At 36.5% G+C, this 26,443-nt stretch overlaps 1 protein-coding gene across 1 annotated transcript in view; it reads right to left on the reverse strand.

The window, feature by feature from the left end:
* The window catches only part of CRB1 (crumbs cell polarity complex component 1), a 214,742-nt gene extending 188,782 nt beyond the window's left edge, over window positions 1-25,960 (reverse strand). Inside the window, exon 1 of the mRNA XM_032422495.1 lies at window positions 25,756-25,960. Within this exon, the coding sequence (XP_032278386.1) occupies window positions 25,756-25,825 (70 nt within the window). The 5' untranslated portion in view covers window positions 25,826-25,960. The remainder of the gene's footprint in view (window positions 1-25,755) is intronic.
* Between the last annotated feature and the right edge of the window lie 483 nt (window positions 25,961-26,443).

Raw genomic sequence — 26,443 nt, forward strand, 5'->3', positions numbered from 1 at the left:
CAAAACCCATGAGAGTTGTGAAGTTTCAGAAAAAAAAAAAAAAAGCTCAAAAAGTTTTGAACATGATAAATAAAATAAAATAAAATTAATAAAAATAAATAAATTCCCAACCAAGGCACATCACAGTATACAGAAGATGAAAAGATTTTAGTAAGCAACCAGAGAGAAAACAGAGACACCAATGGAACCAAAATTAGGGTGAGATCACAATTCTCCACAGAAACAATATTGGCTTAAAGACAAAGACATAATACCTTCAAAGATACCATTCAAGAGTTAAGGAGAAAATAATGATTTATCAGGAGGACATTTCCCACTTATTGACAGTAGTATGGAAGACTAAGACATATACTTAAGAAAGAGAAAAACTGAAATTGGATGGAAAAGATAATATGTTAAAACTTACAGGCAAAGAAATCATTAATACATAAATAAACTTATGAGTATAAAACAGGAGATGCAAAGAAAATATACAGTAACACAACAAATATATGAACAGCATGGTCAAAAGTAAAGCAAATAAGACACTCATTCAACAGGAGTGCAGGGCTATTTTTTATCTTTAGACTTTTTAAAAAATATTTATTTGAGAGAGAGAGAGAGAGCACATGAGTGGGGGGAGGGGCAGAGGGAGAGAGAGAGAGAGAAGCAGACTCCCCACTGAGTGCGGAGCCTGACACGGGCGATCCCACAACCCTGGGATCATGACCGGAGCTGAAATCAAGAGTCGGTTAATGAACTGACTGAGCCACCCAGGCACCCCTATCTTTAGACTTTTAAAAATCAGATTGTGCCTGTTAAATTTATAAGAATAACACTAAAAGAAGAGAAACAAATAATATCAAATCAGGAGATGGAGGTGGGGAAGGAATAAAGAAAATTGCATCAACCCCAACATGAAAGGAGTAAGAAGGAAATCAGAATATGAAAAAGCATGGTAAACAGAAAGCACAAAATAAGATGATACAAGCAAATTCAAATCTTTAATAATCATGATACATATAAATGAACTAAAAAAATCACCACTTAAATGATGAAAAATTTCAAATGAGATATAAAAACAAAATTTAGCTATAGTTCATGTGCAAGAAATTACCCTAAAATGTGATGATACAGAAAGGTTGAAATGAAAGAATAAAGAGGTCACTCCAGAAAAATTATAAACCCAAATAAAATTGTTATACCTAAATTAATACCAAACACTTTATAGAAAATATATTATCAGGAATAAAAAGGAATAATTACAAGTGAGACAACTCACTGGAAAGATACAATAATCATGAACATACTGTATGCACATAAAAAAAGCTTAGAAAGACCAGAAGTCAATGAAATTACAAAGATAATTTTCCATATCCTTTGCCAACCATGAAAAAAAGTTTTAGTTCAGTAATCTTAAAAATTGATAGGCAAAGCATTTTAAAAATTTCTAATAATATGATGTGGTACTGGTACAGGGGTAGATAAAAGAAGAGTGGAACCACGAAGAGCCTTCATTTAGAACCATATATACATACGTAGAAGTATAATGACAAGTTGCCGGGAAAATAATGGGCCATTCAGTAAGTTATAATCTATGGGAAAAATGATTTTAGTTGCCAACCACAGAGTCCTCTCTGAGTATTTTATTTTATTTTTAAAGATTTTCTTTATTTATTTGACAGAGAGAGACACAGCAAGAGAGGGAACACAAGCTGGGGGAGTGGGAGAGGGAGAAGCAGGCTTCCTGCTGAGTAGGGAGCCTGATGCGGGGCTCGATCCCAGGACCCCAGGATCATGACACTTAACGACTGAGCCACCCAGGCGCCCCCCTGTCTGAGTATTTTAAACAGAAAAGAATTTTATAGAAGAGTATTGTATAGCCCAGAGCCTCACTTGAAAGTCAGACATCCTGGCTCTGAAGTGTGCAGCCAAGAAAAATGGCAGTCCTACCACAGGGACTTCTCTAAAGGAAACTCCACTGCTACTGCAGCTTGGCCTCAGTAACATTCAGTACCAGATGCCAGAATTCCACCAACTTGGCTTTGAAGAAAAACAAACAGTTCTATCATCATGCTTGCCAGAATATTATTATACCAGTTCCACTGGGCAGATCTGCCACCTCATCTGCCTACTTCCAAATCCAAGTTTCATGCATGTCTATCTGATTGGCAGAATCTAGATTTCATGCCTGTGTTCTAGTTATCAAGAAGTCTGGCTTTTATCTTGAGAAGATAAAACAAAGTGGGAAATTGCCTAAATACAAAAATGGTTTTTAAAAAATTGTGAGATAACAAAAATCATGTAATTCTATGCATGCCTACTGGTCATCAACATGCACCATTGCTCCATATGTAAACTTCAAAAATAAAATAAAATAGTAGACTCCACCCTAATATAATAAAATCCTTCCTCTAAAAAAAGAAAGCACTAGAACCCTCTCCCCTCATATGCTCATCATTCATAGATGTTAAATACAGAATGGAGACCAGACTTGGAAATTCCCTGAGCAAGAAAACCACGTAAGTGAAACTTAATTTAACTCATTCTGCAAAACAAATGAAACTCAGGATATTTCTTGTAAATGTCTCTGATAATCATACAAGAAAACTAAGTCATCTTCCTAAAAATGGTATAAGATTACCATTTTTACCATTTTTAACCAATCCCCTGCAATCTGGAAACCCCCATTGTAATAATCAATCATTGTAAAGGTTAAACAACATCCTCATTTTCACTTTATAAGCCTTCTTGTAAAATCATACCTTTGAGATTCATATCAGTCTTTAAATTTAAAAGCTCCCAGTCCATGAACTGTTCTTATATGTACCATGAACTCTTACTAAATACTATTTATTGATTTTGGTGGTTTTAATTTTCCTATTTCTGCATTTTTGACACAACATTCTCCAATTCTAGGATCTCTGAGTGTAGTAGTTATCTATTGTTGTATAACAGATCACTTTCAAAACTTAGTGGCTTAGAACATCAAACATCTATTAATGTGTAGTTTCTGTGTGTCTGAAATCTAGGCAGCTTAGCTGGAAACCCCCGACTCAAGGTCCTTCATGTGGTGACAGTTATCCTGTTGGCTGGGGCTGCCCTGCAGTCTCATCTGGAGGCTTAAGGGGACAATCTGCTTCCAAAGTCACCAGTGTAGTTTTTGGCAGAGTTTAGTTCCTTACATCTTTGGATTGAGGGCCTGAGTTCCTCACTGGCTGTTACCTTGGGCAATTCTTTGCCATGTGATCCCCTCCATAGGGAAGATCAGAGTACAACAGCTAGCTTCCCTCAGGGCAAGCAAACAAGAGAACAAGAGTAAGCACCCCAGGTGGAAGCTACAGTTTTTTATAATCTAATATTGAAAGAGACCTCCTATTACTTTTGTATTATTTGTTCCTTAAGAACTAGGTTCAGTCTCTACTCAAGGAGGAGGAGTTTCACAAGGGCATGAATACCATGGTGGGGTAGGGAAGATCATTGTGGGCCATCTTAGGGATGCCTACTACATTTCTTTCCACATCTAGTCAAAATTTTATCCTGACATTTTATAACCTATGAACTAAACTATAATATTAAACATCAACAATATTCCCAATATAAGATACAATAGCAATAGGAAAAGACAGAAATGATTTTGTGTGGAATAGCATGATGTGACTATAGCGTTTAGGAGTCTATGGATTGTGTTGCTTTGATAACTATGGTGGGTAGGAGAAACAAATCCAAATGTAGAATAATTGTCCATTTCAGTTGGAATTAGTCACTTCCCCTCCACATTAAATGTGCTATAATCAATCTGCCAGGAGATGCCTCACCAGTTATATATTGAACTGGGGGAAATGCTCTCATTCTTGTCTTTGTTCCTCTGTATGTCATATATCTTTTTTTCCTCTGGCTGCCTTTAAGATTGTCTCTGTGCCATTTATTTGGAGCAATTTGATTATGATGTATTTTTCTGTAGTTTTCTTTATCCTTGGGATGTGTTTTGGGGGTTTTGTTTTTGTGGGGGAAGGGGATGTTGAGTTCTTTGAGGGTTTTTTGTTTTTGTTTTTTCTTTTCTTTTGTTTTGTTTGATTTGTGATTTGTCCCCTGCAGAAGTTTGCCCATCATTTCTTCAGATATTTTTTCTCCTTATTCCCTTGCTCAAGGACTCCTATTACACATATATTAGACCTCTTAAAGTTGTTCCACAGCTCACTTGCTCTGTTTTATGGTGGGTTTTTTTGCTTATTTGTTTGTTTTACTTTGTTTTGGTTTTAATCATAATTTCTCTGTGTGTTTAATTTTGGATAGTCTCTATTGCTGTCTTCATTTCACTAATCTTTCCTTCAATGTCTAATTTGTCATTAATCCCATCCAACGTACTTTCCATCTCACATACTGTTGTTTTCATCTAAGTTTGATTTGAATCTTTTTTTATATCTACCATGTTTCTACTTAGCTTTTTTAAACATCTGTAATACAGTTGTAATACCTGCTTTAATGTCTTTATCTGATAATCCTAACTTCTGTGTCAGTTTATGATTACTTTTGATTGATTTTTATCCTCATTTGGTTCTTATTTTCCTATTTCTTTGCATGCCTTTTTTACTTGATTGTGAATTTTACATTGTTAGGTGCTGGTTATTTTTATATTCCTATAAATATTCTTGAAGTGTGTTCTGGGATGCAGTTATTTGGAAATAGTTTGATCTGTTTCCTATTTATTTTTAAGATTTGTTAAGCATGACAAGAGTAGGCCGAGTCTAGAGCTAATTATTCACCAATATTGAGCAAGACCCTGTTTACTCTATCCAATGTCCTATAAATCATGAGGTTATCTGATCTGGCCAGTGAGGACAGTTGCTGCTATCAGCACTCTGTAAGTGCTGGCCACTATAACCTCTAATCATTTCAGGTCCTATCCTTTCCCAGGTCTTGGGTAGTTTCATCACATGTATGAGCTGATCAGAACTCAGCTGAATACTCAAGGGGAAGCTTCTGCAGATCTCTGGTATTCTGTCTCTGTGCAGAAATCTTCTCTAGTATTCTGTACTGTGAATTCTTTCTGTCTGAGTGTCCTCAAACATTCAACTTCCCCTTCAGTTCAGTGATTTACTGGGTTCAGCCCAGGTGCCCCTTCCTATGCTGTTGCCTGGAAACTCTGTCAACATAGTAAGCTCAAGCAACGGGTAGGGCTCACTTTCTTTGTTTCCCAGTACTTGGGGAGGATTGTCCATTACCTAATAGCCCATGTCTTGAAAACCATTGTTTCATATATTTTGTCAGTTTTTTTATTGCTTCAGGCAGGAGGGTAATTCCAGTCCCTGTTACTCCATTTGCTCAGAAGAAGAAGTGCCCTTCAGACTATGACCTTTAAAGGCAATGGATTTCTTGCTCATTTTTACCTAAGTTTGTATAGCTAAGAAGGAAGGCAATTCCAGGTAGATAAATTGATTAGTTGTATTTCTTCCTCCTTCATGAGCAGAGTGATTCCTTTTTCCAGGCAAGCCATAGGTAAAGTGAGCATGAGTGAATGTTGCCTTGTTACTGCCTCTAACATCTTTCTTTAGCACCTCTGTTCCTCACAGTAAGAGGTCAGCGTACACATTCTGCACTGGGATCAATCGGGATCCCCATTATGGGGGCCACTATAACCAATTTCATGTGCTTGAAAACTTTTCCAAACTCTTCCACAGGTGATCTATTTAGGTCTTCTTGCTTCAAGTCTCTAAGTTAATAAACTGAAAGTAAATCTATGTTGATGAATTGATGGATTAATATAGAATTGCCTTTTAATAAATGAGCCTTCTGTGGAGTCTTAACTAACAAAAGCAATAAACTCTGAGGAGAAAATTTCAGGTATTGCAGCAGACTATTTGGATATATTAGGCTAGTTACAGTAGAATGAAGATATTCTGTAGTTCCAAGGGCTAGAACCACCTATGTGATACCTTCCCAATTTGGGGTTTATCAAATTCAGCCTCTTTATTATCAAGTTCTGCCTTTCTGATTCTAAAATATAATATATAACATAATATATTATTTTATTTCTTAATTAACTCCTACTTATTCAGGCTATATTCCAGAAATTCATTTTACTTGTCCTGTGACCTATGAATGTTAATACAACGTGATACAATTTGAATTTTTGGAATTCCAGAAGCATACAAATACTACACAATGAACTAATCTATCAACCTAAGTTTACTTTGAGAATTTTCTGATATTTATGAACTTTTATTCATAAATGTCTAATACTCTAAGAAGAAAATTAATAGAATTCAAAGTAGTTTTCCTTTTACCCTTGAACCAGAGAAAATGATTCACATGCTTAAATAATCGAATCAAATTTTAATTATTTTTGATGACCATATGGCTTTTCTTTAAATTACAGATATAAACAAAATATTTATCAAATTATAATGCAAAAAAATGAGAGCTGTATCAGTGATTTCTTTATAAGGCCATATGGTGCATTAAGAGGTCATCCAAGGTATGCAGTGGTCTTCAGGCACTAATAACCTATGAAGTTAGGTTATTATATTTATTATATTATATATAATATAATATATTATATTATTATAATTTTCAGAGTTAGAAAATTAATTCTAACAAAACACTATGACTTTACAGTGCTGGCTAAGAAGTCCTAGAAGTACACAAAGACCCAAGAAAACTTTATATATATAAAAAATATTCTCCTCTAATTCAGAGAATAAGCAAAATTAAATTTGTAATTATTAAAAATTATAATTTACTGAGAAAGTTTCAATTCTATCTAGATGATTCTCCTCATTATTTAATCAGCATGTGTCTTTCCCCTGGCATGACCTTCCTGTAGTGAAAATGGGAAAAGCCTTGTCTCCTGAGTAATGCATCTGCGCTCTACCTGTGCATAGAATGTTTTACCACCATGGGCTACTCCTCACTTTGCTGTCAGTCACCACCTCAAACTTCTGGACTGTGATCTCTCAAAAAACTCTTGTTCCCATCACACTGGCCTTGGCAGAGAGGCAAACCTGAGTCACACTATACCTGTTTGTTTATAGCTCAATTTCACCATTATTCACCATTCCACTCCCCAAGGCCATAAAAGTCATAAAATCTCACAGAAGTTTTGGAGACACAGAGTGGCTTTAAAATGCAGTAATACAGATGAGTTAAAATTGGAATTTGACATTTTTGTCCCTAGTCCCTTGTACATCCCTCAGAGAGGAATATTTCACTGGCTGTTTTTCTCTGGAGGTATCAACTTTCTGCCAAGTTGACCAGTCTCTTCCCTCATTCTTCATTTTCTCCACAGTCTCTTTTTTTACTCTCTGACCCCCACATTCATGACCATTTATTATTAAAGGTGGTTTAACTATCATTTTCTTGCATGATCTTCTTAGAAGCCGTGCCCTTAGGGGAGATGGAGCTTCACCTTTTCACTCCCTCCAAACAATTATCCCAACTACCATATAGTAACTTCCCACTCCAGAGGGACTTCAGTGCGGGTAGGAACAATCCTTCCCAGTTTAATGACTACCTCACACTTCAGTAGCCTTCATCCCCATCCTGTTTCAGCAACCAGCTCTCAAGACCACAGCTTGTCATCATCCCTCAATCTCTTGACACTGAATTTTTAAAGTCTTCTATGATTATCATTAACCTGCAACACAATGCGATTTGAAGGACAGAATAAGTTTAAATTTTATTAAAAGTGAAAGGATTGTGACAGAGGCATAGGTTTTAGCAATGATTTTAGCAATGATCATTTCAAAAAACTATCAAAGAGGAAATGATTCCAACTAAGCAGTGGATTCCCTTGTTCTCCTTCTAAAACAATTATAGTATTATAATGAACATTTGATCTATCAGCTTTTAAAAGATAAATGCAATGACTAAGGTTTTTATTTGCTTACTGTGTCTCAGCACTTTACATACTGGAAAAGAAGGGTTAACAGCTGTTTCTTTGGCCTTTTCCCTAGAGTCAGGCATGCCTGAAGGTTTGACCTTTAGTCTTGCAGCAGCAACTCAGGAATGGTTATAAATTACCTATGTTGCATATAAGATAAACGAAAGTGCTGTGTGCTGGACCAAGCACTTGAAACTCATTGTCCAGTCTGTTTAATGAGTGATTGGGAACTAATGAAATGGAGCTGCCCTGCAGTGTGGGAGCTATTCGCGTAACCTGAGGAGATTAGACGAGACAGTTATATGCATATGGCTCAATATAAAAGCTGAAGGGCCCTCAGAGCTGATGGCTTCGCAGAGCTTGAAGTTGTATCCCATCAACTTTGTTTCTTGTGACTACACACACCCAGTGTGCAGGATGTTTGGGACATCCAAAGCTGTACCTAGGAATCATGAGACCACTGCTATGTTGTATGTGCCACAATGCTTGTCCTGTAAACTTTCTTTCTTTTTTTTTTTAAAGATTGTATGTATTTATTTTGACAGAGAGAGACAGCGAGAGAGGGAACACAAGCAGGGGGAGTGGGAGAGGGAGAAGCAGGCTTCCCGCCGAGCAGGGAGCCCGATGCGGGGCTCGATCCCAGGACCCTGGGATCATGACCTGAGCCGAAGGCAGACGCTTAATGACTGAGCCACCCAGGTGCCTGTAAACTGTCTTAAAGATAACCAACCTTAGTGCTTGAAGCCTACTGTGAATCTTGAGCTTCTCAATCTGAAGTTAAGACCACAATTCCTGGTAAAGCAGAAGGTGTCACACATACATTATTTTATTTAATCCTCACAGTACTCCAATGCAGTTAGAAATAATCACCATTTCCATTTTGCTGCTGAGAAAATATAGATTTTAAGTAAAACAGGTCAAGGTCATACAGCTTATGATTGAAATAAAGTATTTCTCATTTCTTACACATTTTCAAAACTGATTTCTCTCTAATAAGCATATATTTTCAGCATCTTAAAAATAGGAAATATTTACTTAATATTTTTGTCTATAAATAGCTCCTCTTAGCAGGAGTTCTGTGGCTTAAAGTTTATTGTTAGAATATCTATATTATTTTTAAATAAAAGATAGTATAAATTATATTCTATTTTATGATTATTAAAGATTTTTTGCCTACCTATTTTTTTACATCACATATATGTTGTGCATGACACACAATTTGACATTCTGCGTGGTTTTTTTTTTTTTTCACTTATATTTTTGGGGAGACAAAAGTTAACTTTTGCATAAGTGTTGACATTCTTTCCCCCTTTCCTTGCCCTCTAGAGTAAATTTGGTTTTATTTGCTCATCTTCCCTACCCCTCTTCCAACCTCTATGAATCATTTTATCCTTGCCAGCTTTATCCGTGAGTTTTTCTGATGCAAAATTAATATAATGAGGAAAGAGAGAAACGGATTTGAGAATCCAAGACAGGGGACTTATATAAGAAAGGGTTGAGATTTGTTTCAAAGAGGGAAAAAGAAGGGGGAACCTATAAGGCCTTCAAGAGGAAGGATCTCTGGGAAGGCTGAGAGATTGGACCTGGGGAAGTAGTGAGAGATGTTGAAAACATAAAAATGGAGAAAGAGTATTTCTTTTGAAGTTTTTTTCTGTGCATTATATTCTGTATTTCCATGTGTTTGAGAGATGCCACAAAATATTTAAATTGCTTTAATTTAATTTTGGTTACTGGATTGTGTTTCTATCTTTTGAAAGCAACTCTAGATACTAGAACATAAAGCAACACAATTTATGTTTCAAATATTTTCTTAGTACGAATGTGTTTGATTTCATTAGGGCTATTTCTAATTTCTCAGTATATACAAATGTTACAGCTACCTTGGCATGTTAATCTTTGACCTCATTTTCAATTATTATTTTCCTAGAAGAGTTACTGGGTCATTAGGTATGAACATTCATATTTAAGGCTTTGATCCATAATGTAAAAAAATTTTATAGATTTTCTCTCTAGACTTTTTCTGTTCCTATCATGGTAAATCGTCTACAGTATGGGCTCAGTGATAGTTATTAGCAAGTGAGGACTCAAATCTTCATCTCCTAATTGGCTTTCTCCCTTGAACTTTGGAAGGGCATCTCCAACTGCCTAAGGGACATCTTCACCTGAATGTCCCCATTATATTTCAAAATAAAAATTTCAATTGTAGGTATTTAGCCTGCACTCTTCCTTGCATTTACTATTTGAGATGATGTCATACCATTTAAGATTTAGAAGCCTGGAAGTCATCATTCACTATACTCCCTTTCCCTCTCACTCATTTCTCACCAAATGCTAAGCTGATTTCCCCCTAAGTATTCTAAGTCCTCCCCGTTTCCTCCTCTTTGCTATGACCACACTGTTTCAGGTCCCCATCACTTTATGCTAAGCCTCTCTACCTACAGCCTTTCCCCTCCTTAGTACATCCTCACTGAGGCCAAGGCTGAGCATTCAACACTCCTGTTTAAAGCCCTTCAGTGTCTTCCCATCTTCTTTAGTGGCTCTCCCCAGTATGTGTGCAAAGAGAGGTTACAGGAATGCCAGAGCTATAGGAGGCCCCAGGTGGTCATCCTTGGCTGTCAACAGTCTTGACAGTGTGGGCAAGTGTGATAAGCATGTATTACCCTTTCTCTGTGGGCCTTGATGTGAAAACACTTGAGCAACTCTGACAAGAAGATAACTCTTCATTATAGCCTTTAAAGCCTGTTTCTACCTGGACCCCACCCACACCCCCTTATCTCACATCACTGCCCCACTGGTGCATTTTTCTGTTAATAGGTCCCAAACGCACCACACCCTTGGTTGCTTCTTGCCTTTTTCTTACCCGTTACTCCCCTACTCTCCCCACTTCTTCCCTCACACCAGCCTTTGCCACACTTTGAGAATTAATAATCTCCCAGGTCCTGTTTTGTTAAACTATGTATCAGTGTCTCTTACACGTCTGGTCTGTGAATAACATGCATCAGAATCACATGAGGCTTGTTTAAAAAAAAAAAACAAACAAACAACTGATTCCTGGGTCCCACCCAGGAATAACTGAATCATAACATTTGGACTTGGAACCCATAAAAATCCACCACTTAAATCACCTCCCATGTGTTTATTTTACACATTAAATTGTGTAAAACATTACTATACACAAAACCTCACTGACTGATATAGTTTACAAATCATGGTTAAGATATGCCATAAAACAACAAAAACAAATAAGAGTTAAGTAAGAAAATTCAGTGAAATGTTTGCAAGAAAAAGAACATGAAAACTACCCTTCATTTAAAAAATAAATGGTTATATTGATGGTAGGGCTATAATTGACCCTAAGAATTAATAAGCTATATCTCTATGATAATCTATACTCTAAGCAGTTCCAATATTAAAGTGAAAAAATGATTACCTATTAGAGTAAATAAAAATGCCTTAGAGAAATGTGCCTGGTAGAAAACATGGTCAGTATGATATTTGGATTTTTTAAAAGCCAGTTTATTCCCCAAGTTCATGGTTCTTTGAAAGTCTATCATCTGTCTCACAACAAATTTCCCTTTGAGGATATACAGTATGTTGATATTTGGAATTATCCTTGTAGCACATTCACTGGTAATGAATGACGTGGATAACAAAGGCAAAAGAAATGTAGAAAAAAATTAAATTTCCTTACAACTTAACAGCCCATTGATAAGTACTTCAGACAGGCAGAGTGACCTTCCTCCAGGAACTCAACTGCTACAATGTTAATACTTTGCTAAGGGCAAAAGGCAACCTTAGATAGATGTTAGCAATCATCCTCCAAGCATATGACCCACTGATCTACATCTGAAGGGTCTCATGACTCAGGTTTTACTAGACTGTAGTAATTGACTTTTTCCTAACAACAGCTAGCCCCTTTAGGTCCTGGAAACCTTGCTTCCAAATTCCTTAGAGACTTACACTATCCCTAACCCCCTCCCAGTTTGAAAGTATATAATCAACCATTCCTCACAATCCCAGTGCAACTCTTTCTGCCCATAGGTCCTGTCCTCGTGCTTTAATAAAACCACCAAAGATGGCTCAAGAATTCTTTCTTGATTATTCACTCCCAGATCCCACCATCTCACATCAATGAATACACAATAAATAATTTTTATTTAATCCCTTTCTTTCTCATAACTTAAGCAGTAGCTCATTACTCACAGGTGGAAACTATTTACAGGCTTAATTGATGATCTTCCCCTTGCATCTCCCTCCCTTGATTATGTTTTCTGATTTATGATTGCCAGTTATTTTATATTAATGTTTTCCTTCATAAAGCCAAAAGTCTGGAGGCAGAACTCTCTTAGTATATCTTTATAAGGGCTATATAATTCTGAGGGACCAAAAGTTTTAAATTGTGCAATGTTTAAGAGGTCTCGTGAATACTGGAATCAATATTTCCAAATTCTGAATGTGTGATATGCCTATATTGAAAAGTACATTAAACAAAAAAATTTTTTAGGTAAGAGTAGGGCTTATTGGGTTGCTTCTACTTTTGACACTGAGTCCCTCGATATGGACACATCTCATCTCTTCTTGCTCTTCTAAGCCTAGAGAAAGCCGCAAGTTTATACAAACTTTGCCTTAGTTCTAGGGTTTGTTCAGAACCTCAAACAGTTCAACAGCTAGTCAGCCAGCTGCTGCAGCTGAGCAGAAAATTAAATGCACATACATACCCTGTTTTCAGTGCTCCATCCATAGAGGGTTGCATAAAGGAAGCCAGGAGGCAAAATAAATTAGATATAATGAGGTTAGTTAGGAGATTTCTGTTTATTTCTATAATTATTTAAGTTTATAAATAGAGAAAATAATTCTTTAATTATTTTATGATTAGCTTAGGAGAAAATGTAGAGATACAGTCAGTAATATAACAGGCATATTGAAGAGACTTTTCTTAAGGCTTTTAGTCCAGAAAGTATTAATTAAACATGGAGGCGACTACACTGAGGTGCCCCTAATGCCTTAGCAAGCCTTCGTAAACAAACCAAGACCTATACCTGGAAAGCCTCAAGGTTAAGGAATCAAAACCTAAGGACAACCAATCACAAACAGCCAAGTAGGCTTTCCTAAATAAAAGCAACAGCTTAAGCATTGGCCAAATAATTGCCTTACTTTGCTTCCGCCTTCTCTCTGTAACAGTCCTTCCCCTAGCTCTTGTCAGGGAAATGCTCCATTTCCCATTTGGCACGGCCTGATTCGAATAGATTTTTTGTTCAAATAAACTTAATATGTGTAATTTGCCTCAGTTTATCTCTTAACTATAGCTTCTTATAATAGTGCGTTTGATGTAATTTTTAGGCGATGACACCTAAAATGTAAAGCTTTGCTTTTTCTTTTTCTTTCTTTTTTTTTTTTTTTAAACCCAACCTCTGGTAGAGGTGTGTGATATTGTGATGTAAGTCTTCATCCATAGTTCCTGGCACACAGCAACTAAAACTCTTCTAATTTCCTAAGAGCCATTGGAGCATCATTTTTATAATATTTGGTCTTTTGTCCTTAGTTCCTGAAATAGTTCCAGAGTGATAAAGGTGAAAGGAGTGTCTTGTTAATCATAGTGAGCCCTCTAAGCACACCAGTATTTGTTAATTAGGTGATTTTTGGAAAGCCCCTAGATAGCCACAGGGTGGGGGCTAGTTGCCTGGGGAACCAACCCTGTAATTAGATGGTTGGAACTTTTAGCCCCATCACCTGATCTCTGGGGAGGGGAAAAGAGCTGGAGGTTGAGTTAGTCACCAATGGTCAATGACTTAATCAATCATGACAATGTAATGAAGCCTTGATTAAAAAAAAATCCTAACTGAAGGGGTTTGGAGAGCTTCCGGGTTGGTGAACACGTGGAGGTGTCTGGAAAGGGTACAAAAACTCTGCACCCTTTTCCATTTTCCATGCCTTGCCCTATGCATCTCTTCCCTTTAACTGTTCCAGAGCTGTATCCTTTTACAATACGTCCATAATCTGGTAAGTAAACTGTTTTTTTCTGAGTTCTGTGAACCACTCTAGCAACTTATCAAGCCTGAGAAAGTGGTTGTGGGAACCTCTGGTTTATAGTCAGTCTGTCAGAAGCATGAGTGACAACCTGGACTTGCAATTGGTAAATGAAGTGGGAAAGGTGGGGGTGGGTGGTCTGGTGGGACAGAGCCCTTAACCTGTGGGGTTTGCACTGACCCCAGGTAAATAGTGTCAGAATTGAACTAAATTATAGGACACCGAGTTGGTATCCACAGAGAATTGGGAAAACCCACACATTTGGTGGCTAGAAGTGTTGAAGTGTTGGATATGAGTAAGGTAGTGAGTAGAGGGAGAAACTGTTTTTCCTTTCAAGGTTCAAATGATAAATGAAATGAAGATGAAGGGATGCCTGGGTGGCTCAGTCAGTTAAGCATCGGCCTTCGGCTCAGGTCATAATCCCAGAGTCCTGGGATTGAGCCCGCTGTCAGTGTCGTGGGGCTCCCTGCTCAGTGGGGAGCTTCCTCCTCCCTCTCCCTCTGCTCCTCCCCACCCCCGCTTGAGCTCTCTCTCAAATAAATAAATAAAATCTTAAAAAAAAAGAAATGAAGATAAAGAGAAATAGGAATTTATAACATACAAACTAGATAAGCTATTCCCTAAATTTGAGTTGAAATTAAAATCAAAGTATAATTTTATTAGGGCCAGTGATTTCAAGGCAAGTTTGGTTACATTTCCTTTCAGAAAACATTTCTTCGGGGGCGCCTGGGTGGCTCAGTTGTTAAGCGTCTGCCTTTGGCTCAGGTCATGGTCCCAGGGTCCTGGGATCGAGTCCCACATTGGGCTCCCTGCTCTGCGGGAAGCCTGCTTCTTCCTCTCCCACTCCCCCTGCTTGTATTCCCTCTCCTGCTGTCTCTCTCTCTGTCAAATAAATAAAAATTTTTTTTAAAAAAAAAGAAAATATTTCTTCATATCACAAGACTAGTTTGACCTTTTTTGGACTAAATTTTCTATCTCTACATCTGGAAAGAATGCCCAGATCAGTGCACAGACATCTGGCAATATCTCAGAGTGTGATTATTCTCTTTGGCAATGTGTGAACAGCCTTTATACATCTGTTCACTCCACTATAGTATGGATATGCCCAGAGGATAATGGTCTTTTTTATAGTCAATACCATATTCATATTAACTGCTTAATAAGTATTTGTTGAAATGTTTGTCAGTGTCATTTAAATTTTTATTATTCATTCATTTTGGATATTCATGGTTACTTAAATAAATTTGTTTAGAAATATCTTCCTGGAAGTTGGAAACAACAGAAAAAATGGAGCAGACTATATTATTTGTTTTAAATATTTTCTGTCTTAATACATCCCTTGTGCAGTGACATCAGGCTTAGCTACCTGACCTGCTTTGGACTATGAAATGTGAGCCAAAGTGATGTAAGTCACATATGAGCTAAAGATTTAAGAGCCTTTACATGGTTCTACCATTGCTCTTTTCCCTCTGCCATAAAAACACCATTTTCTGGGAAGGGACCGTCCCTTCCACTTATGTCCCTAAATGAAAAAGACACAAAGTAGAGTTGTAGTCAAACTGTACTATGGAAACACAATATAAACCTTTGTTGTTTTAAACCATTCAAATATTGACTTTGTTTGTTGCTGCAACATAACCTAGTGAAAGGTAGTTCATACAGGGTGAGATTACTAAAAATACCCTTTACTTATGAAACTCTATGATTCAATTATTTAAAATAATCATGGAATCATAAAATGTAGATCTCAAAGGAAACTTGGTAATTATATAATCTAACCCCCTCATTTTACAAGTGAGGAAAATTAGAGACCTGTGAGCTTAAATGATGCATTTATGGACAGGCAACTAAATAATGATGGACCAGGGCCTGAATCTGAATGTCCTGACTCTATGTATTTAAAAGTTGGTGCTACATATTTAAAAATATAAGTAATTGTTCTTCAACTACATTTAGAAGGAAAGATAACTAAAATTATAGAAAGATAAGAAATCACAATAATTCATCTACCTATTGCTGCTAACTTGCAGTTGATTTTTCCAGTAGTTGAAAACTCAGTTTTCTAAGAGTTCTTTTCATTCTCTGTCCTTGTGCTCAGAACTACAAATCTGACACTGACTGGACAGACCATTACTTGTTGAATAGACTTGGTCTCTGCGTGAAGCAGACTGAAATGTCCTGAGATTGAACCATAAACGCAACCTCATTAGCCGCCTGCTCTCACTAATTTGCCTAAAGTAGGCTTATTTTAAAGGGTCAAAGAATTTTGAATTTAGAGAAAAGAACTATTCATTAGGAATTATCAGGACAATTATGTAAAGAACCAAAAAGACTACAGTGAGAGTAATCTAGGTTACAGATGAGCAATTCCTGCCTCTGCAGAAATTAGTCACAAGAGTGGGATAGCAGTTGAAACTGTAAACATTTTTAATTTGGAAAAGTTTTAAAGGTGAAATAGATACTTAGTGATCTAGGAATAATAATTTTTAAAAAAGCCTTCTGATTTGTTGTGTTTGCCAAAATTTCTGTGATGCAATTACTTTCACCCCTGCAAACTAGAGTAGTTTAATAACAGACATGCAAAATTCCTGAATGTTTACCTTTTGGCTTTTGTGAGCTAGTATGAGGCTTAGAACCTGACAGACCTGAGTTTAAATGTTTATTTTATCACCTAAAATATATTTAATATTTGAACTGTGTTTTAAATATTTTACATAAGCTATCTTGGCCTTAGGTGTCTTAATTGGCTTCATAATAGCTGCTGTGTAGGATCACTGTAAGAATAGATACATATAACTGACACCTCTCCTATGACTTTGCTTTATTTTGCTTAATCTCCTCCAGCTATGTTGAACACCTTGCAATATCTCAAACACTATGGGCACATTCCTGCCTCAAGACCTTTGTACTTGCTATTTTCTTTGCCAAAATATTATTCACCCAGATATCCTCACATCTCACCTGCTTTCTTTCTCTCATCCTTTGCTTTTCTCCAAAGCACTGTTGCCAGCTCACAATTACATATTGTGCTTATTTACTTGGTTTTTGTCTCTCTCACCCCATTAAAGTATAAGCTTTACAATAGCAAGGATTATGGTCTCTTTTTTGACTACTGCATCCTCAGAGCCTTGAACAGTATCAGCCATATGGACTTAGTAGATATTTGTGGAATAAATAAAGTGATTGAATAAAAAACTTTGAACATTGATTAATTATCCTGTCTTGAGGCTAGGGACAACTAATCTTATCTTGATTTCCCTCTAGAACCAAGAAACTTTCAGTTGCAGCCAAAACCATTCAGCTCTAAATAGTCCTTCCCATTCCTACCACAGTGTCTTCTCTCATTCTGTGTCCCTTAGTGTTGTTTTTGGCTTGAATTTTCCATTTAACAGAACTTTGCTGAGAACAAAGGAAAAGCTAGCGAATATAAGACAATCTACCTAACATATTGCTGTAAAACTTTGGAAAAATCGCTGCTTTTTATTAAATTGGGAAAGAAACTCTAGAAGATTGATTAAAAAATATTAACAATATCAACAAATAGGATCTAGTGCTAGATGACTGAGTTACTTTCCTTCTCTAATTTCACTGTTATGACAAAAACATAAGAGGAAAATAAAGAAAGTCATATTAATAAACACAACAAATAATGCATGCATAGTAATTTATAATCAGTGTTTTAGATTGATAATGAAAGACACAGTAATCTTTTGGTGCCCCAAGTAACAAATACAATTTCTGAAAGAAAAGCAGCTTAAAGTAATGAACATTTATTTAGGTAAAGAGCTAAGCTATTTGTCCCAAGAAAATATGGAAACACATTTATGCCCAATTCTAGTGCCAACTCTCAATATTAATCAGATGCTAACTTAATTTCATAGGGCAAATCTATAAAGGAGAAGATTTCTGAGCACTCAATTCAAGCCAGAGGGTTGAACATGTAAAAGGTGGGAATAGTGTAAAGAAAGATGAAAAATAGGAGCAAAATATGAGCACACTGTATTGACCACTTACATGTTTTAAAAATCTTTTTATAATTCAGTTTGCATATGAAGTTAATTTTGCCCAATAAAAGAGGTATTAATCAAGCAGTTTCATCATATATCAGAGTTATATTGAGTAGATATTATAGGCTGAATTGTATCTCCCAAGAAGATATATTTTTTAAAAAGATTTTATTTATTTTAGAGAGAGAAAGAGTGTATGTGTGTGTGTGTGTGTGTGTGTGTGTGTGTGTTCATAAGCAGGGGGAAGGGGGAGAGGGAGAGGGAGAAGCAGACTCTGCTGAGCAGGGAGCCCAATGGGGGACTCAATTCCAGGACCCTGGGATCATGACCTGAGCTGAAGGCAAATGCTTAACCAACTGAGCCACCCAGGTGCCCCCTTGCAAGAAGATATGTTGAAATCCTAACTCCTAGAACTTGTGGTTATAACTTTTTTGTAAACAAGGTCTTTGTAGCTGCAATCAAGTTAAGGTGATGTTTGTAGGATGGGTCCTAATCCGATAGGACTGATATCTTTTTTTTTTTTTATGACTGATGTCTTTGTAAGAAGAAGAAAAGACAGACAGTAGGAGAACACCAGGTAATTAAAGATTGAAGTGATGCATCTGCAAGCCAAGGAATGCAAAGGACTGAAGACCACCACCAAACGCTAGGAGGAGGCAAATATTTTATACAAGAGTCTTAGAGGGAGCATGGCCCTGCTGACACCTGGATTTCAGACTTCTAGCCTCCAGAACTATGGGAGAATAAAGGTCTGTTGTTTAAGCCACCCAGTTTATGGTACTTTGTCACAGTTGCCTAAGGAAATTGATACCATAGCCAAAAACTAGAGGAAACCAAGATAACTTTCAATAGGTAAATGAATAAACAAACTGGTACATCTATACAACAGGATATTATTCAGTGATAAAAAGAAATGAGTCAAGTCACAAAAAGACATGGAGGACCTAAAAACGAATATTGCAACTTGGAAGAAGCTAGTCTGATTTTATGATTCCAATCATATGACATCCTGTAAAAGACAAAATTCTACAGGCAATAAAATGATCAGGGATTGCCTGGGGGTTGGGAAGGAAAGGAAGGTCAAAAAAAAGTAAAGCACAGGTAATTTTAATGTAGGAAAACTATTCTGTATAATACTGCAATGTATCATATTGTCAAAACCTACAGAACTTTAGGGCACAATGGGAGAACCTTATTGTATGCAAATTTTAAAAATCATTTCGAAAGTCAAGGGATTCCAGGAAGGAATGTTGACTGTGACACAACAATCTAACTGTATTATAAATGCATGAGACAATCACACAGAAGGGGGTGAGGGAAAAGGCACTGACTTAAGTAGCATTAGAAACAGACAGAGTGTTAAGATTAAAGACAAAAGGAAATACACATACGTGCTATACTCAAACTCATAGTTATTTCTTCAGAATTATGGGTGAAGAATTTGATGCTGTTATATATTTTATGTACTTTTAAAACTATATTTACTGAATTTAAATAAATAAATGGATGGCAGATGGTAGAAACCAAATTTCTTACTGTTAGAGTGGGAATTTACAGATAAGCAGGGGAGGAAGCTAGGACAATCCAACCCATGTGATAATAAAGTTAGAGGTATTAGTATTAACTCATATCTAGCTTAATATGTACTGATGTACATATATATATATACACATATTAACATACACACATTTATTTCTATGCTCTGTCAACTAAGGTGGCCTAAAACAAATGACACCCCAGTGGCAACAAGCATACCTTACATTTAGATCTTGGTTTAGTTTGCCATTCTCTAGTACAAGGGAACCAGGGCCTGTTGGAATGAGGGCTTAGGCTAGGGCTGGGGCAGGAAATACACAAGATAAGTCTGGAACATCTTGTAGAGCCAGAAAGTAAGGTAGTTTTCAAAGGAAAAAAAAAAAAGCACCTCACATTGACAGGGGGTAAGTTAAAAGAGGACAGGAGCCAACTGAAAGAACTCTGAGTGGCCAAAGCTGGAACAATTTGAGTAACAAAATAAAGTAGTATTAGATTATAGCCCAGAGTATAAAATAAATAACCATGAGTCCATGCTGATATCAATAAATACTTGAATAAATTAATAAATGGACAAGAAGAATCAAATCTCTCATGCAGAAGAATCCCAAATAATTTATGTAGATATTCTGCCCTCCAAGAGTGGGGGGACATAAATCCCCACTCATTAGGTGTGGGATGGCATAGTGACTTCCTTTTTAAGAGTAGCGTACAGACAAATACCACCTCCCAGGTGACTGAGGTCAACATCAATAGTCAAATCATGTTGATCGTATGTATCCTTGATATGATGTAATGGGAATGATATTTTACCTCTGTGGTCTTCCTCTCAATGACCGATAACTCCAGTCTTACCATGAAAAGAACATCAAATAAATTCCAATACTGGAGGATCCTATAAAATACCTAATCAGTACTCCCAATTGTCAAGGTCATCAAAAACAAGAAAGTCCTGAAGTGTCACTGCCAGGAGGAACCTAAGGATACAGGACAACTAAATGTAACATGGTATCCTGGATGGGACACTGGAATAGAAAAAAGATATTTGGTAAAATCTAAGGAAATCTGAATAAACCGTGGACTTTAGTTAATAATGTATCAATATTGGTTCATTAATTGCTACAAATCAACCATACAGATGTAAGATGTTAAGAATAGGGGAAACTGGGTGTGAGATAGAGGGGACCCCTCTGTACCATCCTCTCAGTATTTCTGTGAACTTAAAATTATTCTAAAATAATTAAGTCTATTATAAAAAAGTTAATGTAAGAATTTTAAAAATCATGCAAAAGTGTCATGAAAAGGGAAGATATTCAATTCTTATAGCAAATATTATAAAAATTCCCTCATTTATTTATTTAGTAACTGTTCCATGAGTGACTACCCTGAGTTACACAGTTGCCTCCCACTGGTTTAGGATACATAAGTTAGCAAAACACCCATGTTCCTTAGAGTCATGTAGTATAATCTCATAGGTAAAAAAGAAATGAATCAACACAAAAATAATAATTCCAAATTTTGATACCATGGAAGATAAATACAGCGTGCAATGTAAGTATAGATCACAAAGCTGAACCTAGAATGAACAGAGATGGTGTGAATGGGAAAGAGATATACTTTAATTTTCATTTTCTAAATGGAGAAAATTGGACATCTCAGATTTCCTGATAAATCAGTAGTAACATTTTTTTAAAGATTTTATTTATTTATTTGACAGAGAAAGAGCACAAGCAGGGGGAGCGGCAGGCAGAGGGAGAAGCAAGCTCCCCACAGAGCAGGGAGCCTGATGCGGGGCTCCATCCCAGGACATTCGGATCATGACTTGAGCTGAAGGCAGACGCTTAACTGACTAAGCCACCCAGGCGCCGCCTTTTTTTTTTTTTTTTTAAAGATTTTATTTATTTGAAATCAGCGGTAACATTTAAAAGGTAACTAAAAACTGATTTTTCTTGTCCACTTGAATTTCAAAATACGATATTTTAATACCATTAATGATAATTTTTAAAATCACCAAAAATGAAAAAAAGAATGCAGAGCACCTGGGTGGCTTAGTCGGTTAAGCATCTGACTCTTGATTTCGGCTCAGGCCGTGATCTCAGGGCTGTGAGATTGAGCCCTGTGTGGGGCTCCACCCTGGGCATGGAGCCTGCATAAGAGTCTCCCTCTCCCTCAGCCCCTCCATCCTTTCTTAAAAAAAAAAAAATGAAAAAATGCAATTCTTCAGAAAAATCTGATTCACCTTAGATAAGTATCCAAAAATAGAAGCTAAAATTAATTCTGGGGCACCTGGGTGGCTCAGATGGTTAGGCGTCTTCCTTCGGCTCAGGTCATGATCCTGGGGTCCTGGGATCGAGCCCCGCATCAGGCTCCCTGCTCAGCAGGGAGCCTGCTTCTCTGTCTCCCTCTCCCTCTGCCTGCTGCCCCCCCGCTTGTGCTCTCTTTCTCTCTCTCTGTCAAACAAAAAATTTTAAAAAATCTTAAAAAAAAAAAGAAGCTAAAATTAATTCTGCTATATTATTTAGGGAATAGTGAGTAACCTTCATGAAGTAGAAACTATTTTATTATAAGCTGATGAGATAATTATTTTATGAAGAAGCAAATATATCTTTTTCTCTAATAATTATGTAGGCAATTTACAACCTGCTGTTGCAAGGATATTAACTAGCACAGTGAATACCAAACTTTTAAATGTCTCCATACTTGTAGAATTTTAAAGGAGAGTGGGTGATTACTCCCTAATGAATAACATCAACCTTCTGTAACTCATTGAGCAAACTCGTCTTTCTTGATAATGGCATTAAGATTGGATAAATCAGACCATCTCTTTATAGATTCTATTCTTTATACTTGAGACAGATTGAAAAGAAAATATTCTTTAAAATAACTCTGTTCGAATTCAGTTACTTAATAATTGCTGAAGGGTTCTAGAAGACTAGATAGTACCCCAAAGTCACTGAAGTTATTTAAATAACTTTAATAATAGTTCCATCAAACCATGTTTTATTTATATACTAAGACCATGCTTTGAAGGTGGATTAAAACAATGACTTTTAAATTAGTCTAAATGTGGCATTTACATAGAAAATATTCAATTTACCTCCAAATGTATAAAAGACTAGTGAAATATAGCCATAAATGACTTTTCATGGTTGCTTTATTGTGATAGTTTCTTTAAACCCCTTCTCAACAGGTTCATATGTTAAGGTTGCATAGAGAGTTATTACAAGGTGCTATTATTATTTAAAGCAGCCCCCAGTAATGGACTAAAGGAAAGTCTTACGCCAATAAAATTCTCTCTTCATACAGCAAAAGCAAAAAATAATAGATCTTCCTGAATTGTTAAAATTCAGTTGACTCCATATATGAGAACCAGTTTTGCAAATTGTGGAACATAGAAGAAAACAACTGGGAGAGTAATAGCAAATTCATTGCCACTCCAGGTAAAGGGGAATATCTACAAGCTCAGGAAGCGGAAGTGAACATCACTTCCTGAACCCTGCTCTAATATTCTTCATGTCCCATGTGCTCATCCAGAAGGAAATAAAGAGTGTAGGACATTGGACAAACAATATAAATGGCACGCCACTGGTAGGAGAGCAAGGTACCACTTTTATAAAATATATATATATATATATAGTTTGTAGCCAAAGGTGACTCTTTTCTCTCAAATTTAAGGGAATATATTTCAAAATTCAAGAGGAAAAAATCATTGATTCATTCAACTAATATGATCTTAATAGCTAAAATTTTCTGTGTGTTTATTATATTCTGAGCAGCGTATTAAGGGTCTTCCACATTATCACTTCAAGGGAATCGCTACACATGAATTAAGAGCACAGAATGCAGAGCTGACCACTGGATTCTAGTCCCAGTTCCTCCATTCACTAGCAGTATGGCCTTGAGCAAGTAAATGAACTTGTACATGCCTCAGGTTCTTTAGCTATAAAACAGAATTAATCACAAATTCTACTTGATATGTAGGTTAAGTATATTAAATGGGAATAATGCTTGCAACCTTCTCTCTTAAATAATCCCTTTGAGGAGAGAGATATGTTTATATTTTACTATTTTAATGATTCCTAGCACCATCATGTTCTCAATAAAGTTCTCAAGAAAAATTTATTGGGTCATGCAGAACTTGTGATCACCTGCATTTGAAATGGAGAGCTTGATCAATTATAGGCTCCTAGGATCTACCCAGGCATACTAAGTATCTGGGGCTGTACTTGAGAGACCGAATCTCCAGTGAACATTTCAGCTCTCTGAGGTGCACCAAAGGCTGAGATATACTGATATAGCGATCTGAGTCTTGGTCTCATTCTATAAAATGCCATTGATTATAATAGTATCTATTTATAGAGTTGTTATAAGAATTAAATGGAATATAGCATATATATATTGTTAACACATTAAAAACTTATACAACTAGCTATTATTTTATTCATTTGACTGGAACGTTTTCAAGAGTACTAAAAGATAAGGGTAGAAAAGAGGGCTAAGGCCAGGTTGTAAAAGTTTTAAAGTCAGGTACAAAAAAAAAATCTAAAGTAAGTGTTTTAACACGGAAGGCAATATCATCATGTCTTGCCAGCAAATATATTAACACAGGTAAAAGTTGGCCTGCTTAAAAATTCAAGCGAAGCTTCAGATTTTTTTAAACTCTAGAAATAGTGTGCTAGAGAATAAATCAAATAATTACAAAGTACTTAGAGTGTAGCAATAAAATCACCCACTCAGAATTATTTGTATATAATTATAGGTTCATAATTATAAGACCCTTAAAAAAAGAGATGCTTGCTTTAGAGGTTATATATTCATCTCCGTAAAAGCTAACTGCATCAAATGCTAGGAATTTTAATACATATTGCATTAACATTACAAGTTCTTTGTTATAAAATGTACTGTAAACTCACTTCACCTTGCATTTCATGTGTCCTTTCTTTTGCTTCCTTTCTTCCCCACCTGTATATCTCAACATAACACTTCCCTTCCTCACTTCCCATTGCACGGGGCCCACTTGAAGTTTCAAGGAGGATGAATAGCTATTTAAATAACAGCCCTTTTTGGGCACCTGGGTGACTCAGTAGTTAAGCGTCTGCCTTCGGCTCAGGTCATGGTCCCGGGGTCCTGGGATCGAGCCCCGCATCGGGCTCCCTGCTCAGCGGGAAGCCTGCTTCTCCCTCTCCCACTCCCCCTGCTTGTGTTCCCTCTCTCACTGTGTCTCTCTCTGTCAAATAAGTAAAAGAAAGAAATAAAAAATCTTTAAATAACAACGCTTTTCAACAAATACATCACCAAAAAAACAAAATCCCGTGTGTGTGTGTGTATTGCAATCAGGTAAAATTTTACTGTTCATTTATTTAAAGTTGACCTGGATTTTCTGTAATTGCCTTGCGCTACCTACCTATAGAATCTACTCCTATCTTTGCCCAACCTCTGATACATGCTCAGATGTAAACTGTACAAGTAACAATCGCACTGGCTACAGAAGGTGACCCAGATTATACAACACTGTGCATTAATGCCAAGTTGTCTTGTTCAATGGCTGCTGCTCTATGCTTTGCCTTATTGATATTCAAATTCAACAGACACAAATCACATAGCCCCTTTGACAAGCACACACTCTGCCTGTCTTCATTTTAAATGTATTCAGTAGCTACTGTCCTTCATAAACACACAGTTGAGGCCATTCAGTCTCCTTTGATTTTCCACACTGTGATACATCTGACAAGATACCCTAGAAACATTACTTCTCTTTTTATTTGGGGAAGTTTGTGGAATATAGTATCTTCATTTATAAAACAGAAGCAAACACAATAGAAAAGAAGCCCATTTCTCTCTGGTGCTTTGAACCATTATCCTTTGGGGAAAATTGAGATTATCCGCTTGATTATGAGAGCAAAGGTGGCAATACAAAGTTCTTTAAAAGTGAAGATAAATACGTCGTATTGGGAATAAAATGCAATATAGCTTATGATGAACTTCCTTTTAAAGGATACCAATTATCAAGTGCCAAATCTATTTTGTAAAAGTGTAAACACAATAAAATACCTTCTTTTCTATGTGGCCATTTCAACCCCCTGCTCACTGCCACTGTAAGGGTTAAAAAAGAACATTTTCTATGTCTAGTTATTGGAAACCATAGAATCAATATTATTCACACTGGCTGGTACCACTGACTTAACACAGGACACTTGCTTATATCAAATTCTTTGTACATCTTTTTTAAGTGTTGTGTTCTGTAGAACATGCAACATTATCAGCTATTTGCTAGAAATATTTAAGTCAGGAAAGGTGCCAAAAGTTCAATAAATGGAAAAAGCTTACTTTTTATGTAGGTGAGCAGTGAGAAACTGAGGTAGAAGATGAGAAAGTAGTTAATTTTCATAAGCGCCATGGTCTTATTCAGAGGACATACTCTGATGTGTTGCTGGTGGTTCTGGTCCAAGTCCGCTCGTGACCCCTGTCTGACTCAGAAATGAGCGGATGCCCCAGAGTCTCCGGATGCCATCCCTGCCTCTGCGCCTCTTACAGCTGCTTCACTGGAAAACACAGGGACTTAGATTCAAAAAGCTTCTAAGCATCTTACACGGGAGAATGGAGTGATTTTTCAAACCTGGTACAGATTTTTTTCAGGCTGGACTGGATTCATCGACCCCTCTTGGGTCTTTTCTAATAGTTTTCTTCCATTGTTATTGTTTGTGAAGATTGCTTTATACCATTCTCAAACATAGTTTGATAGATATACAGATGATAGTTGATAGATGTAAAAATCATTTTTCTTCTCATGTTTTTTTTTAAATAATGATATCATACTATGTGTGTTATCATGCAGCTTGCTTTTCTCACTCAACAATGTTTCTCAGATATTTTGACACATTATAAAATCTATCTAGCTCACACTTTTTTTAAAAATTTTTTTATTAACATATAATGTACTATTTGTTTCAGGGGTACAGGTCTGTGATTCAACAGTCTTACATAGTTCACAGTGCTCACCATAGCCCATACCCTC

Source organism: Phoca vitulina, unplaced genomic scaffold, assembly GCF_004348235.1.
Source record: "Phoca vitulina isolate PV1807 unplaced genomic scaffold, GSC_HSeal_1.0 scaffold26, whole genome shotgun sequence".
NCBI classification, from domain to species: domain Eukaryota; kingdom Metazoa; phylum Chordata; class Mammalia; order Carnivora; family Phocidae; genus Phoca; species Phoca vitulina.